The sequence below is a fragment of the Melozone crissalis genome, unplaced genomic scaffold (assembly GCF_028551555.1).
Source record: "Melozone crissalis strain CALT ecotype California unplaced genomic scaffold, PUWL_Pcris_2 ptg000006l_1, whole genome shotgun sequence".
NCBI lineage: Eukaryota > Metazoa > Chordata > Aves > Passeriformes > Passerellidae > Melozone > Melozone crissalis.
In genome coordinates this window covers 20,358,368-20,376,680 of record NW_026535784.1, presented here as the reverse complement: position 1 = coordinate 20,376,680, position 18,313 = coordinate 20,358,368, and the positions used below count along the sequence as shown (strand labels likewise).

At 37.6% G+C, this 18,313-nt stretch overlaps 1 protein-coding gene across 1 annotated transcript in view; it reads left to right on the top strand.

Annotated features, from left to right (window-relative positions):
- CORIN (corin, serine peptidase) overlaps nt 1–18,313 on the top strand; it is a 117,184-nt gene that overhangs the window by 39,209 nt on the left and 59,662 nt on the right. The window contains exon 4 of the mRNA XM_054295708.1: nt 581–791. Coding sequence (XP_054151683.1) covers nt 581–791 — 211 coding nt within the window. The remainder of the gene's footprint in view (nt 1–580; nt 792–18,313) is intronic.

The following is an 18,313-nucleotide window of genomic DNA, read 5'->3' as shown; positions in this document are numbered from 1 at the left end:
ACTGCATAAATTTTAAAAAGGTCTGAAGCAGTCCGTGCATGTGTTCTCAGCAAAAAATGTCAGTACTTCTTACCACATGCCATGGCAGGGACTGTCTTGCAGTTGTGCCTCAGGAGATACCTGATGATCCTATGAATAATTTTGATGAAATTTCACTTGATAAAATTTCTACTTGTGAAAGTAGAATGGTAGTGAAAAGAGAAACTTTATGCTAATGCTAAAGGCAGAGCAGCTTCAGAACCCATTTTTTTCTGTGTGACTTCTATTCTCAGCTTCCATTGAATTTTATTGTATCCAGGCTGTGTCAGAAAGAAATTTGTTTTGTTTTATTTCTATTCTAGTTTTGTAATAAGTCAGAGGATTGTAGAAATAGCTAAAAGCTTATTTGGTTTTCCAAGCTAAGCTTCTCTGGTGTATTTTTTTTCTTATTTTTTGACTGTATTATAATAGCATTATGGAATGTAATCTTACCTGTGAGATACCAGCATTGTTTATATATTATATATACTAACTATTCAGTTCAATACGTGCTCTTCAGTGGTCATACTGTTGTTCTAAATATATTGTTTTGATATCACAGGTGCCTGCAGAAATATCACCAACAGCCAGTGCCAAATGCTGCCGTATAACTACACCACTGTCACTTCAGTTCTCTCCATTGTCAAGAGTATTGAAATGGAAAAGTTCCTGAAGTTCTTCAGTTACCTCAGTCGTCTCAACTGCTATCAGCACATCATGCTGTTCGGCTGCAGCCTCGCTCTTCCTGAATGCATCAGCGATGGTGATGACAGGTATCTGGGAATGAAAATCCATCAGTGGCTAGAGCCAGTCGCGGTAAAATACTCTCTGTCTAATCAGACAAGGGGAGATCCAAACTAAGCTTATGACCTCACTGCAAAATTCCTGTCTGTCAAAGCTATTGACAACGTTTCTGCCACGATAAGCCAACTGTAATAGAGCTCTTTTAGAAAAATGTTGCCACTGTGTAAACTAAAATTGTGATATTGGGGCAATCAGGCTTATTTTCCTAAAGAAGCCTGTCCAGAGCTCTTCTGCCGAATTTCTCCAGTCTGGCTGTGCCATAATGGAATGTTTTGTAGCAATAATGCCTTGGATATGTATAGTGTTGTCATAGATTGGGGTGGCTGTTTGTTAAACTTTAAATTTGTTCAGTCATTTCCTTCAGCAAAGTTAATATTTTAAATATATTTTTGGTATTAAATTAGCAGGATATGTTCAGGGTGACAAACTATTCTGGAAGTTTAATGAGTGTATGTTTTTATGCATTTACATAATTTCATAACATTAGTATGATGTGCATGCACTTTTAAATTGAGTTTGATTTGAAATAGGATCAGAACGTTTAGCAGAGCTGAAATCAAACATGACACAAAAACGGGAAAAGAAATATTTTTTAAATATATGTACACAATCTTTGATGTTTCTGGAGGGTGAAAGAGAGAGGATAGATCTCTTTCTCCTTGTTTTCATTTTTTATTTCCAGTTCCTCCACTGTGAAATTTAGTGGAAGAGAATGTGACAATTGAATAAGTGTTTCAAACAACATAACAAGCCCAGGAAGTTGAAAGCTGTGCAGTTTAGAAGGAATAGGATACTTACGAAAGTTCTGTGAGAACTGGTCAAAAATTCAGTTGCCAATGAAAGGTACTATCTCACCCCAGGCAATATATGCCTGAAGTGCATCACAATGATTCCTGGACTGGCTAATTAAGCTCACTGAAGTGACAGAAAATTAACCCAGGATAAAGGATGGTTACACAGATAGGATTAGTGGGGAGGAAAGGCAGCACAGATAACGGTGGAATTAGACTGATCTTTAGACTGGCTGAGTGGTTTAAAACAAATGCAAAGTGTACATATCTTTGTGGTGTACATATCTTTAGCCTACCAAAAGCTATTTTAAATTAACCCTATTTAATTGAGCGCATTATTAGTTATAGCACCTCTGCTCAAATTCAGTATACAATTTTTCTACTTAACAAATCTGATAAAAAACAGCCTTACATTACCTATTTTCTCTAAAAATTATTGAACAAAATAAGAAAAGTGGGTTTAGGTAATATATTGATGCATTTAAATGTTCAGCAACAGAATAGGCCATTTCTTTGTTGCTTTACTTATTCTGCCTTCTTTGGAATTTGACTTTCACAAACCTGTTGAGAGTGAGTTGTGTGTATCAAAAGTGCAAAACTCTTAAACCAATCAAATAAGTGAAATGGTGGAAGGATAAATTTTGTATGTTTCTTTTCCATTTCTTTCCTGAAGACATGTTTTTGCTCTGGTTTTCAGTCAACCAAAATACTTTGAGATTCAAGAGTCAGGGGTTTTCTTTGGGCTTTTCCTTTTCCCCCTTTCCCCTCTTTTCTCTTTTTGTTTTTCCTGCTTTCTATAGCAGCAACCTTCCCCCATTAATTAACAATGTCAAAGCTGCAACTGGATTTTGATTTGCTATTTTATGTCTTGGAGGTCACAGTGGTTCCTCTATTTATATTTTAATTTTTTTTTTTGGTGGAAAATATTGTTGCCCCTGCAGACTGGTGGGGAAGAAGCTCCAATGTGAGACTGCAAATGATGTAAGATTATATTAGAATCTGACTTCAGGTTTCTCCTTTAAACAAGAATACCTTTTTTTTTTTTTCCCCTGTAGACGACTAAGTGATTTTTGTGATTACTGTCCTTTTTGTAGCATCAAATTATTGCAGGCAAATACATATTTTACAGCCAAGAATAATTTATTTTAAGGAGCATCAGATCTGCAAAAAGTAGCTATTAACACCATCCCTTCCCTGCCCCATAACTCCTGTCAGTGAGATCTAGAGAAAAGCATATAACATAGTAGGGGGAAGTTACTTTGTATATGCTGAGTGCAGATACCAAAAATGAAAGAGACAAGCCCCTGTTAGGTCTGTTGAATAAGGGAATCTGGTTGGCAGAAAGATAGTGAAGCAGAAGAGTCACTGTGGAAAGCCTCTGGTGGTAATGAATGCAGAAACGTCCATCTGCTGTAGTGTTTTTTGAGGGGCTGTGGTTGTCTAAAACATACAGTATGACAAAACATGCCCTCATGTTGTGAGCAGCTGTTACTGACATCGTCATTATTTCCTGCCATCAGTTACAGCTGGCTCATTCTAACGTCAGCCGTTCTATATCTGATCATCACTTTTCATTTGTTCTCTCTTTGCTTTGTGGAGCAATTGTCCCTAATGTATGTAAAGCTTAATGTGACAAATGTTGTTTACACACTGTGGAAGAGATGAAGCTCCTGTGATGCCTGGATGTCTATTCTTAGGTATTGTTGAGAGTCTGTTGGCAGCTTGCAGCCATGGGAGCAATAATTGTGGCAGTGCGTTACAAGAAGGAAAGTTACAAGCGCTAATCTTTGGCATCCAGTGAGCTGTCATTACATAGCTTTTCTCTGATATTTAAACTTATGTCTGTTTCCCATTTATTTTTCATGTATTTATAGACATTGTTTTCATTAACACTTGAAGGAGCTTAAGTTTCTAGGCAGAGAGCATAGTCAGTGTTTGTGTAGTTAGGTACAGGGAGTTCTAAATACTACCACAATATTGTTGCTCTTCAGAAATGTTCTTCTGTATCTTACTGCAGTGAAACCATGTGTGACATTAAAAATGCAGTAATTTTAAAAGCTTGCAATGTTTAATTTCAGCAAATGCGTATAAAATCAGCTATCCTTGCTCTTTTAAGAAAGTGTGTAACAGTATCTATATACTACTTTCTAGTACAGAAAAATTTTTAAAGTACAACCAAAACCTGTGTGAAAATGGAAATTTGAAGTGCAGTAAGGCTTTTTTGCATGCTTACCCATAATTTTTGTAGTAAGGGACTGCTTACATAAAGGTGTTATGCAACTTCATCCTTCTTGAGTGGTTGGATGAGATCTTTAAGTCAATACAACTTAAAAATCAGCCTTAAAAAGCCCTATCCTACCCCAGTCCATCAGCACTGCTAAGAAAACATGAAAATTAATACCAGTGGTGGAAGAACACCTTAAACTAGATGTGCTGAGCTAATGACATCTAAAACATTCCCAGTAATAACTTTGTCCTTTTGGGTAGTAGTAGTCTGTATCCTCTGACCATCACATGCAGCACTGGTACTTGGTTGTAAGAGAGATCTGTCCTCAGAGCTATTGGGTATGATTAATGATTTGATCTAGTGAATTCTCCCTCAGCAGTGAAGGACACTAAGAGTGGGCCAAAGGTCAGTTACTACAGCATAGTGGATGTTTATTTACAGCAACTCACATGCATTGGATTCCACAATTCAAGAAGACAATAAAAGTTAATCTACAATGTTTTCAGATTTCAAAAAGAAAAAAAAAGGATGTATTTTAAAGCCAAAATTAATATAAAATTTAAAGATTTAAAATCATTAGAGAAATTTATAGTGGGTCAGCTTATTTCTGCATAATGCAAACTGCTTTCTAATATTTCTTCCACTCTATGAAAAAATCACATTTCATCAAAAGACTTGGAAAAATAGGCAGACTATATAAGATCCTTAAGGCCCATATACATGTCTTATTTTGACTTTTTATGCTGGGGATAAATTTGAAGCTTATGGATTCTCATGCCCCTGTGCTGTCATGCTTCCTTTAAAACAGAACTAATAGCTTGAGTACTTGCATTAATCCTCTTTGTAGAAGTATATTCCAGAAAGCAGAGGAAATGCCTTCTATTGAGAGTTCCTCAGAGTCTCCTGCCTTTGGAAATCAAACTTAATTTAGGCTAGAAAATAGTATTAGGGCAATGCAAATTAAAAAAGTGCACCCAAACTAAAATTCCAATGCACCTTGCCTTTCTGTACATTTTTGCTCACTATGCTTTTTTCATGTCAGATATCTTTGAAAACAGGGTTGTGAAATGGCTTGTCTTCAGTTAGGGCTCAAAGAGTCCATTGGAGATCATGGCTTTTTATGCTGGATGCTGTACAAACATGCACTGAGGGACAGCATCCTGCCTCCAGAAGTTTATAGCCAACATGAAGAAAAGAGGTAAAGGATGGGAAGAGAAGGTAATGTTGGCACATTAATGGCTTGGGAAGCCAAAACTGAGCAAGAAATTTGCAGTAGAGCAGAGAACTACTCAGTTAACATTTATAGCCTGTATCTTTAGAAACAACTTTATTTTTCATCCTGATTAAACCCTGAAAATTAATTTCACTTATTCATTCACTTAACTTGTGATCTAATGCACAGTGAATGTATGGCAAAACTCTCTGCCATAAGTCAACCTTTTTTTCCTCCCTCAGATTAATTCTAAAGAGCAAAACAATACAATGAAGGGAAAAGACTTCCTTTGATTTTCTAACTCTTTCCTAGAAAGAGTTAGATGTAAATATCTATATGCAACATATTTTATTGTGCTGTAATGTCTATGCTACACACTGCAGTATCCAGGTAAAGACTTGTAGAAAGCCAGAGAGGCCAGAATAGGTCAACATGGTATGTTTGGAATGGGAGAAATTAACTAATGAAAATTAAGTTAATATTAAATAGGTTCTAAGAAGTTGTGAATACTTTGTATGCAGTCAAATGTTCTTTGAATAGTTGCTGATATGACTCATAGTGGCAAATTCGATTCTGTCGTTGATTTTCTTAGTCAATTAAATACAGTGATTTTCTAAAGCAATAAATTAATTTTTTTCTGGTTGATTGTCTTAATCTTTTTCTTGTAATTAGTAAAAAGGAAAAACCAAATAGTATGATTTTTGCTGTGGGCTTAAAATAGGATGAAATATAAAGTCCAAAAAACAAATCCAGAAATATGTGTGGTGTCTTTTATTAAAAGCTGTCAACTGTTCAAAACAATTTCATTCATGTCCTGTTAGAAAATGGAAAGGAGTCAATCTTCACAGAGTAATAGATATCTGCCTGTCATGTTTAGTATAATCCATGAATGAGACCAGTGGTGTGGTTATTTCTTTTTTCCTGTTTTTGTGAACTTCACTTGAAACTTAAGCATGTTCTTTGTTTGTCCTGCTGACTATAAAATTAATTATATTTTATCACATTTATAACAGCTAAACTTACTAAAATAATGAGGTGTTATTAAAAACCTACATTTTAGAGTTGAGTTTTTTGAAGTGTTTAGGAGAAAAAGCTGACTGATCACTTGGATCTTGTTTACACAGCTAATGAGAATTTTTGTTTTAAGGCTTTGAACAGGAAGCTATCAGCATACATTTGAGTTAATATCTATTACACAAAGTCCACAATGAGTTTAATTGTCTGTGAATGATGTGTGGATATGTATGAGTTTATATAGGCAATCCTCCACTGGCATGCTTCAATTTTGTTTTAATCCACTTGATTTTGGCAACAAAAGCAGGTAAATACGCCAAGACAAAACAGCAGCTGCTAGGACCTCTGAGTGAACAATCCCATAGGTAGTCTGTGACCCAGCTTTTATGCTGTCTTTTTATAGTGAACCTGTGTGGAGATGTCAAATTATAGATGCAGACGGAACTTTGCCATTCTGCAGTTTTAGGAAATGTTCAAATTTTACACATTTATGAAGTTAGCTTCAGAGTAATTTTTGAAGAAAAGGTATTGAGAAACCCTCTTGGAAGGACATTTAGAATCCTCTCTCATAAACCTATCAGAGATGGTTTCATTGAAATTGGTGGTGTTTCCTTTTAAACATTAAGCTACTGCACTGATGACAATCACTTTCCAGGTCTCAAAGGAGTAAGGTGGGACAGTTTTCTTGTACCACCGTGTTGTCTCTTTGTGTTTTTCTCACGACTTCATCTGGTGTAGTTCTTGCCATGACCCAGGCACATGGAGTGGAGACTTCTTTCAGATGCTTATAAGTGTCTACCAGTTGTTTCATGGGTTTTGCAGTCCTGTCTTTCACATCCTGTGCAAGTTGCTCTTAATCCACTTCCTTTTTAATGGTACCTCTTTAGCCTAAGGAATTTAACATGACCCACAAAGTTGTTTGCCAAGGAGATAGAGAAGTTTAGAATTGAATTTAGAATTCAATTTGAAATAGAGCAGAGGTTATGTTCAGTGGGTGAAGTGGTTTATACATAGAATGTTTGAAATCACATCTTTTGTTTTAAATGTTGCCATGACTTGGCCTGCAGCCCTTCAGAATCCAGCAGACGAATTGTGTGACAAAAACCCACACTGTTGTAAAATCTGTCTTTGGATATAACCGAGTCATAATCCGGTCTTCAGTTTTTAAATCTAAATTTTTAAGTCTGTTTAAGTGCAGTTGTGACTTGAACCACAAAAGGTCCAGCTAATGAAAAACATGTATAGTCAAATCCTGTCAAAAAGGAACACAAAAATTAGAGTGTAATAGTGTTGCAAATGCTTGCCCACATAAATAGTGTTCTCTGTCTGATAGTTTTTGGGTTTTTTTGTGTGTCTTGTTATTGTTGATTTAAAGCATCCTCCCAAGGGAATTGATGTGTTATTGTTCAGCAGAAAAACTGAGGAATACACAGGGTCTGTGTTACTTGAAAAAGCCCAGAACACCAAAACAAATAAATAATTTTTTCATTAATGTTGTCCTTTCTAGCAGTTAATAAGCTTCCAATAGATGTAATTTAACCACTTGTTATAATAATGATTTTATGGTGTAATTTTTTGATAAGCAAAATGTTGAGGGTAGAGTTGCTAATGGCAGATAGTCAATGTGTTGTGAGAAACATTTTGTAAGGCTTTATGCAATGTCAGTAGTCAATGTCAGCTCCAGTCTACCATCAAACTGATAGCACACTAATTCAAGGTGAAGTAGAACTAATTTACAGCAACGAGAAAGTGAAATGGTTGGGAGGTGTAATGCATTGGGGAGAGTTTCAAACTAGCAAAACTGTCTGTTTAATGTATCAGTAAAATAGCACTAGATAGTTCTTGTGTACTTCTGAAAGTGTTTATGTGCAGTAACAGATGTCATATGCAAAGCCATGATTGAAAACATGTTTCAGTGATGAATTCAGTGTTTCAGACATGAATTTCTAAATGTAAGGAGACAGTGAATAAAACCAGGGTGACTTGAAATGGAAAATTGAATAGGTAATAAATAGATACATGGATCAAAACAAATCTACAATATGCAGATAACAGAAAGTGATGAAATATTTGCGCAGAAAAAGAATCAAGAAGTAAATAAATCCTCAAGCCCCAATTTGTGCTCTAAGGAAAGATAATTTTTCAAAAACCAAAATTTTATTTCTGCTGTCCTATGAGTGCAACATGTTCTTCTTGAGACATGAGTGGGACTTTTAGTCTGTGTAACTGTTGAGGCTTGGCTGCTATGGGTGGGCCTAAACGGTCCCAATAGCTCAGGGTGGTACCGGATCTAGGTATGGAGCCTGAAGTTAACTCTGTGATGCCAGTTCTTTTACTCAGGTGCAGTGTCAGGAAGGACAAACCAGGGACAAAATATAGGGGAAAAGGACAGAGAGGATGCTGGAAAGAATGTGTTTTTCACATTCAGAGAACTGTCCCTTCCCTGCCCACAAACTGTTTAGAATTACTGGTATGAATAATTTATCAATAAGTTATCATAAAGAAAGAGGGGATTAACTAAGAAATTAATTAAAAAATAAATAGTTAGAAAAGCAATATGGAAATATAGACATTGGCATCCTGCATTGGCCAGAATTATGTGTGTGATCCAATGTGTGTGAAGCCGGCCTTTGCCGTAGCAGGCAGCATCAAAACTTTGTGCAGTGTTTCACCCTCCCCACTGATGTAACTTCAAATGTGTGTGTGATGGATGCACCAGAGTTAAAAGGCTATCATATAGAGAAACACTTTTGAGAACAGTCTGGGCATGGAAATGTCTGCTTGAAACTATATTTCACAATGCTGCACAGAGAAGTTAAGGGAAGGAGGCAGAAAGGAAAATCAGGAGGGCTGGTTATTTTATTAATGAATATGTTATTGATTGATTGCCTTCAGCCCTGTTGTTGCAATGATTTTATGTGTGTATTATCTGTTATAAGCTGTGGTTTATGGTTCCTGAGTTGGTATACTAACTAGAGATCATAAGTCATTCTTCTGCACATGCAATACATTATTAATAATAATATATTATTTCTTATAAATAAATATTGATCATTTATGTAGCTTAAATAACTTTTACAAATACTCTTAAAATTAGCATGGCTTTTTGTTAATGTCTGTTTGCTAATTTAGAAAATGCTTTTTCACAGAATAAAATTTATTTAATTTAATAAATTGCAATAGTTGTAGGGTAGGAACTTTAGGTGAAACATTGCATTTTCATAAACATTGCAGGAGCATTAACACTGATCTTCCTGTTTTACTGGTGTAAATCTGGGCTCACAACCAGAAACATACAGATGAGGTAACAATTTATCTTAGTATGGTAGATAGAACTCTTCTGCTAGATATGAGTACACCCTATTGTGCAGCAATTAGTAAGGAAAATGGTTTCAGATTAAAGTGTGGTTTAAGAATTCTCGAAAAATTCCTATGCTTTTCAGCTCATTTTAAACCTCTTTTGGTGCCCATCTTATTAACAAATAGCTTGTAAACCATCTGCACTCAAACCCTATTGAGGATTCACTTAGTGAGACATGCTTACCTCTCAAAAGTCTGTTTCTGTCAGAAGTTATTGTTGCCCTATTGGAGACTCCAGGGGAAAGCACCAGGCTCTCAGCACTCAGGCAGGGCAGTCAGACTAGAATCACAAGGTTACACAGGTGGGGAGGAGAAAAACTTTTGGAACTCTTCTGGTTCACATCAGGATTAGCATTAAAGATGAATGAAACTCCTCAGGGCCACTCTCAGTTGGGTTTTGAGGGTCTCTGAGGGTGAAGGTTTCACAACCCTTCTGGAGAACATGTTCCAAGTTACTGTTTCATGATAGATAATGGAATATAAAATGCTAGTGGTGCTGAAAGAATCAGTATTATCCTATTCTCCTGCTTGTTATTCCCCATCTCAGGACATGTTTTTCCATGTCCTGTCAAGAGTATTTAGTCAGCTCCATGATAGATTGGATTTGGAAACTGATCTGAATTAAATTAGGAGTGACTGATGCTATCCATTGTGTAACAGCATGAAGTGCCGTGCTGGCACAAAGAATTAGGGAAGAGAGGTGGGGAGAGGTTTTGTAGCAGGCTGATGGGGGGTAGGACAGCTTCCTTAAATTGATGAGATCTGCTTCTGACAGATTTGTTTGTGAAACAATTTTAATGTGAACTTGAAGCAGCACGATAATGGCTTACAATGATTTTCTACTTGACAGAGAAGATCCTTGAATGTCAGTGAGTGAGAAGTGTGTCTGATTCTTTAGGATTCCTGATAAGATGCAGCTCAGAAAGTTTTTACTTGTTTTGATTCTTGAGGTCTTGCTTTTTGGCAATGCTCTGAAGTGCACAGGGAAACATGAGTTCTGGAAAACTGCATGAAATTAAGGGTACCTCTCACAGTCGTCTGTGGAAATGGAAGGCAGTTCTTTAGGTACAGTATTGTTTTGGGTGTATTTATTATCCTGAAGATACAAATACTTAGAGCAGCTGTGCAATGCGTGATTTACTTCCAGTTAGTCCAGAATCCCTGCAGCAATACTGTGATTGAAATACTGGTGTGTAATGCACAGGACTTCAGTTTCACTGTGCCAGCTTCTCTTTCCCAAGTGTGAATTCTGTTTGCTGAAATTGATAGATCTTGTAACCTGGATTTTCAGGCATTTTTGAAGTTTGGTTTGTTTTGTAAATGAAATTTCTATAGAGTAAACTAAATAAACGGTGTGTTCATAATTTGCATAATAAATACTAGGCAAGATTTTTCAGAAATTTGACTTCATTTAGGAGTCATTTTGGTAGATAGTACAATATTGTAAAAATAGCTGATATTTGTAGCAATGTTCTTAATAATACTTATTTCAACTGATTCATGGCTGAACTAAAGCTCTAATTAATTGATTTAGTGCCTCTCTCCTATTTTCACTGTTGTCTTTGAATCAATGATGGGATCAGTAAGAGAAATCTGGAAGGGCTGATTGCTGTAGTCAGGACAGATCATCCCAACTGATTATGGTCATTGTACAAACACAGTGAAAATTTTTGATAGATTTTTTTCTTTTCAATGCTACATTGCAATATTTATGCTTTGGCTGTACAGTGTATGTTTTAGGAGTTTCTGATTGTTAGAGTATTATAAGCTCAACTTGTGATATCTTGTGCTGTCGTGGAAAATGACTGAGGAATCAGAGGGGATTTCTGAATTTGTTCCTTGCTGGTTCACAGAATCATACAATATCCTGGGTTGGAAGATACCCACAAGGATCATCAAAGTCCAGCTCCTGGCCCTGCACAGGAACATCTCCAAGGGTCACACCACGTGCCTGAGAGAATTGTCCAAGTGTTTCTTGAACTCTCTCGGGCTGGTGCAGTGACCACTTCCCTAGGGAGCCTGTTCCAGTGCCCAAACATCATCTGGGGCAAGAACTTTTTCCTGATACCCAACCTAAATCTCCCCTGACTCAGCTTCATGCTGTTTTCTTGAGTCCTGTCACTGGTCCCAAACTTGAAGAGATCAGTGTCTGCCCCTCCACTTCCCCTCATGAGGAAGTTGCAGACTATGATGAGGTCTCCTCCTCTCAGTCTCCTCGTCTCCAAGCTGAACAGACCAAGCGTCCTCAGTCTCTTCTCATGTGGGTTCCCCTCTAGACCCTTCATCATCTTTATTGGCCTCCTTTGGATGCTCTTTTATAGTTTAATATCTGTCTTACCAGAACTGCGCCCAGGACTTGAGGTGAGGCTGCCCCAGTGCAGAGCAGAGTGGGACAATCCCCTCCTTTGCCCAGCTAATGATGCTGTGCCTGATGCATCCTAGGACAGGGTTGTCCATCCTGGCTGCCAGGGCACTGCTGACTCAGATGTGACTCCTTATTTTGGTCAAAATTGTTTATCTGGGTTTTGTCTACAAAATAAATTATTGCGCTGACAAAAAATTCTAACTTGCATTGTAGGGACTGTATGTGTCCATTCTTAAGGATATCAACACAGTTTGGCCAGATGTTCTGAAAAGCATTTCTAAGCCTGAAAGAGATGTTAAATAACAGCAGTTGATGTAGAAGATGTAAAATTCAACAGCAGCTGCTGCTTCCTTTACTCATTTTTGGATGGATAAGAAGAATCTTTTTTATCGAATGGTATATTTGGATTTGTTCGCAGTTCCACTTTCACTGGAATCAGGAATTGATATTTCCCCCGTCTGAACAGCTTTCACAGTTCTGTGTGAGCTATTTGTTAGGCATGGTACTCTTGGACAGCAGATGTGTTCTAAGACTTTTGCAGGTATAGCACTTCAGCTGTCTCTTTCCTGTTGCCATAAGATATGGCAACTATTAAGGAGTAGTTAATTTGAACTGTCATTCTTAGTGAAAAAAAATCTGTGTGGGCCCATGGAAGAGATTCCAGTCCAGCTTTTTCATCAGATTTGGTTTTGCCACTTTTCTGTTCTCATAGCCTTTAAGCAGATTGTTCTTCCATGCTGCAGGCAATCCATTCAGTATCTCCATCTTTTTCATTCTTATTGTGTAACCCAGGCTTTTTTCAGTCTCTTGGAAAGGGCACTCCTCTTGTGGCTCATCTGTAGTTGCCAAGCTTCATGACTGTAAATGGGGTATTCTTGGGTGTATGAGTTAGAAGTGACTTTCTGCACTATCTTAATAAATCTTTAAATCCTTATGCTGAGTCCCTGGTGGGCAGATGAGTGGACACTTACCTGCAGTTCAGCCAGTTCATGCCTGGCCTTAATCTTGTCTAAGCAGCTCTAACCATTATTCAGGCTCCCACCCCGGGAAACTGAGCTGCTGTGCCTTTTACCAGGTTCGCCTCTGAGGCCTTTTTTTTCCTTTGAGATGTTCCATGTTTCTCAGACTATGAGCCCTATATTTTTACAGGTAATTTTGTATCTTTGTACTTACACACACGAACCTGTTTTGAGAACACTACATGCATTTAAGCTAAAAACTAGGTGGGAGGTAGTACTTTGCTTTTAGTGTTGCAAAGTGTTACATGGAATTGAGATGCCATCTTTCAGAGTTGCTATATGGATTCAATACATTTTTGTCAAGTGAAATAAATACAAAAATCTAAAATAATCTTGCTTTCTTTTCAGATTTTATTATGTAAAGAAGCAAATTTCAGATTTAAACCCCTATCGAAGAGACAAAATAGAAATTCAAACTTTCAAATGAACTTGAAAGTTAAAGATGAAAACCAAACAAGAAAAGATAAAAATACATATTTTTCTTGATTATGTGAAACATTAGCAACCAATTTGTTTAAAAATCCATGAATCAAGAAGTGATATTGAGAGGTTTATGAGTTTGTCTGATAAAACTGTCAGTGGCTGTGCTGCTCTCCATAATGAAGTACTTGTGAGAGGGCACTGAGAACGATTTCACAAGAATGGTCACTGTAGAGAACTGTAATCCTGGGTGTGTGTGTTTGCTCTGCTGTAGAAACTTCTTTTTCTGACATTTATATTTTCTGAAAGTCATTATTGTTAGAATATCATGAAAAGTATTATAGACAGTTAGAACACACAAAGGCTGGTACGTGGGCTAATCACTCCAACTTGTTTGATTTCAGGGCTGTAGCAATAAAGAGTAACCTCAGTTTTCTTCTTCCCATTATTTCATGATGTTTCAGTTTGTCCTTGCCCTCATCCTCCCTTCCCCAGCAATCTCTCACAATTGTATTACCAGTTCATTTATTTTGCCTCAGGCCTGAGATCTGTCACCATTCTTAGCATGTGTGCCTGTGTATGAATGATACAGCAAAATATCCTGCAGTTGTTTTTAATTTGTCTCAGTACCTGAATACAGCTTATTGTGTGGCCACAGAAAAAGTTATCCTGAAACAACTGAAGGGATGAAGCTGGGGAAAGAACAGTAATGAGAACCAGCAGAAAATGTTCATCAGTCTGCCTGCAGTCAGGTTGTCTAATGAGCCACAAATGTGACCTTTAGCAATGCAGCCAACAGTTGTGTGTTCTCAGAGTGATCTTCGTGCTGCATTTCAGCTCTGGCATAACAACTTGGTTGTAAGCCTTTTGCAAATCATTTACCTTCTATTGTTTTAACCTGTAAAATTGCAATAATTAATTTCTCAACAGGGCATGTCTATAGCAGTGCTTTTACCAGTGGTGATACTATTGTGAAGACACAAAGAAATACCACAGATAATATTGAGCACTAGATATATTATTGTGTTTACCAGGTTGCATGAGGAGCTTCTGCAGGATGGTCAATTGTTGATTTTATTTAATTTAATGCTTTTTTCAACTCTAGCAATTTCTACTTCTCCCTCTCATGACATCTTATTCCTTCTTTCCATGTATCCTTTTGGAGGACCCAGTCAATTGCTTCTTTTTTTTTGGTCACATTACTCTTCACTTGAATGAGTTATTTGACCTCTTATTTACAGCTTAAAACCGGCTCTTACAAGCAACAAAACTGAAAGTAGCACGGAACCAGATCCAGTCTTTTGGGAACTAAGCTGCATACAGTGCTGCTACTTCCAGAAAAGACATGCCCTCAGTGTCTCCTGAGGTTGGGAGTCAGACTCTTTAGCTAACTTGAGTCTTGAGCTAACCTTAGAAAATGTGGTCAATTCTGAAGCAAGAGGAAAACAATCACCATGAGGATCTTCCCTCTCCTTACAGCTTCTTGGAGTATTATTTCTTTGATAACTTCTAGTACTTAAAACACTAAGAAACAGAGTCTACTGAGGACCCCTGTGCACATTGTAATGTGATTGCAAAGAAGAGAAGGAGTAAATTCTGAAAAAAAATTCATATAAAAATGTAAAAGATCTCTGAGTTCTAAGGAGCAAGTCCCTGTAGAATTATAATTAGGCAATCTGAGTTCTAGTGTAAGTGAACGCTCGGTGATTGTCATGACAAGGAAGTCAGATCTTTTGCTTTCAGACAGTGTTTAACCTCTTTGGAAACTTAAAATCACTTAACAGAGTATATACTGTATTGAATATATGTGCTTCAATGAGTATTTAATACGAAAATTCTGATAGACAGATTCTTCAATGATACCTTACGCAAATTTAAAGCCCTTATATATTCTCTCTACCTTTAATATGCTTTTTAATAAGCTGTAAAGAAGATTTCTATTTTTTTTTTTGTTCCCTACATTTCTTAATTTTGGCATTTCTATGCAGCTGAATTTACTGAAGTGTGGGTTTTGTGTCTGGGGAAACCAACCACAGAGATAAAAATATGTAATATTTTCTTTCTTTCATCAAACTCCAATTTCAGGAGCTTTTCTATTAATATCCTGAAGAGCAGAATCACATGCTAATATGTTACAACCTGCTTCTATGCCTGCCACTGGTGCCAAATCAATTATGGTAAGATTGCCATAGACCCGCCAGTTTATTTTAAAAATGATTAGTCTCTGAGTAGCTGTAAATAAGACTAATCAAGATAAAGACTATTAATAATATTTTCATCCTCCAGCAAATTAAGCAATAAGTCCATAATAAACTTGATCACTATCCAGAAATATTTAATTTATGGAGCACACATGACTCAACATTGAAACTGGGCCAAATTTTACAGTAATTACTGGATAATCCCATGTTTTCTGATTTGTCACAGCTTCTCTAGGGGCTACAAATTCTGCTTGGTTATTTGATCACCACGTAGTTGTCTTTTAGAAGACTGGTAATTTCCAAATTATTACTGTTCTGTGCATGTCTGTGGTAGGTTGACCCTGGCTGGTCACCAGGTGCTCTCGAAAGCTGCTCTGTTACTCCCCTCCTCGGCTGGTTTGGGAATGTAGAATGGATTGAGATGTGGACAAGGAGAGATCTCCTACCAGCTACTGTCATAGGCAGACTTGATGTGGGGAGAGGAATTTAAATCACTGCTAATCAAATCAGAGCAAGGCAATGAGAAACGTAACCCCAAATCTTAAAATAACTTCCTCACATCTCTCTCTTCTTCCTGTGTTTAATTTTGGTCATGAATTCTCTACCTCCTGTCCCTTCAGAGGTGCAAGGGGATGGCAAGTGTGGCCTGTGGTCAGTTCATCACATATTGTCATGTCACTCCTTCCTTCTCAGGAGAAGGAGTCCTCACAGTCTTCCTCTGCTCCACCATGGGGTCCCTCCTATGGGGGACACAGCCCTTCAGGAACTTCTCCATTGTGAGTCCTTGCCATGGGCTACGTTCTTCATGAACTGCTGCAGTGTGGGTCCCTCCCACAGTGTGCAGTCCTTCAGGAACTTCAGGCTGCTCCAGTGTTGGTTCACCACAGGGTCACAGGTTCTGCCAGCAAACTGCTCCATTGTGGGGTCCCAGAAGGTCACAGGTTCTGCCAGCAAACTGCTCCAGTGTGGGGTCCCAGAGGGTCACAGGTTCTGCCAGCAAACTGCTCCAGTGTGGGGTCCCTGAGGGTCACAGGTTCTGCCAGCAAACTGCTCCAGTGTGGGGTCCCTGAGGGTCACAGCTTCCTTTGGGCATCCACCTATTCCAGAGTAGAGTTGTCCAGGGACTGCACCTTCTGCCCCACCTGCTGCACTGACCTTGGTATCTAGAGTTGCTTCCCTCCCAAATTCTCACTCCTTTCTCCTGGCTGCAGTTGCCTTGCATAGAGTTTTTTCCCTGCCTCCTTAAATATTGCAGAGGTACAGCAGCTCTCAGTGGTGGGCTCAGCTTTGGCCAGTGGTGGGTCTGTCTTGCATCTGACTGGAGTTGGCTCTGTCAGACACAGGAGAAGTTTCTGGCTGCTTCTTACAGGAGCCACCCCTGTATCCCTCCCACTACAAGAACCTTGCCATGCAAATCCAATACCATATAAATAAAAGAGGTGAACTTTTTGTATTTTTGGGGTTTTTCCTCATACAGATGTAAAGAATTCAATGTGCAGGTAGATATTCTGAAAAAATTTACATTTTTAGAAGCTTTTTAACAATTATGTGTAAGTACAACTCTGCATAGTTATATTTTAATATAACTTTTAAATTTTTTTTTAAATTTTGATTTAAATTAATGTTCAGTATGTTGAAAGACCTTTGGAAACAAGGAACCATATAGATGGAAGTTTTCTGTAGTTACATTTGAAGATATTGACATACACATGGTACTGTTGCCTGGTTGTTAAATGTCAGGCTATAGCTGAGGTGTGGTGCTTTAAAGGTTAATGATTTAGGTGTGGGTCAGGAAAAACAGAGATCATATCAAATACTCCAGACTTGTATTAAACTTAGTCTAGGAGTCCTCAAGAACTCTTTATGCTTTATTTATTTATTTGTTCGGGATTTTTTTCAAATAGCATTCCCATTGGTAGAAATCATGTGTACAGATTGGTTTTAACTGTGATTAGTAGATCTCTGTCAGACACCTGTTCAATTCAAGTAATGTCCCTACTGACACTTTTTTTTGAGAATATACTAAGCAAAATGTAATGCCTTTAGATTACTGCTTGTGATCATCAGGTATGCTCCATTGCACCAGTAAATGAGGTAGACTCACTGCTTACAATACTTTTCACTCTAATACAGTTTGTAGCATATTTTTTAGTTTTGTAAAAAATGAACAGAAAGTTAAATTAGCATATCAGATTGAATAAAATACAGGGTTATCACCAACAAGTCAAATCGATACTCCATTTTAGTTTTGTGACGTCTTATTTCTTACAGATATTTTGGAACTCAAGTGCATTCTGTAGTAAGTAGCAGCATTTCTTTTGGCATTTTTCTGTACTAGGGAACCTCTGTCAAACCAGAAGTGTTATTAGTATATTAGCCAAGAAGGAAAAGCTTAAAAATGTCTGGAGACAGTCACTTGCCCTGTCAAATCCCCTTTATTTAAGGAGTTTCTCAGGCTCCAGGTAGGAGGCAGTAATGGCTGCTGAAGAGCTCTTGTGCCCTTTCTTTCTCTGCATATTGAATAGGTTCTGTAAAAAGAAGAAGAGTATTTCAGAACATCTTTATCTGAAGAGCCTTTACAAGTCAGAGAAACTTAGTTTGCCAGTACAATGTGCAGAACTAATAAGTGGCAGCTCTTCTGTCCTCAGATGAAACCATTCTTGGTTTTGTACGCAGCCATATAGGTGGTCTTCGGTGCAAAAATTTTCTGTCTTTCAACAGATCACAATAAAAAATCTGGTGGTGAGAAGGGCTATTTTAGAATATATATGGTTCTTTACAGACAACAATAATCTGCCATCCTGGAAGCTGCAAGAGACAATTTTAGAGATAAATTCCTTGATTTGATTCTGAGATAAGTTCAGTACTGCAGCATGTGAAG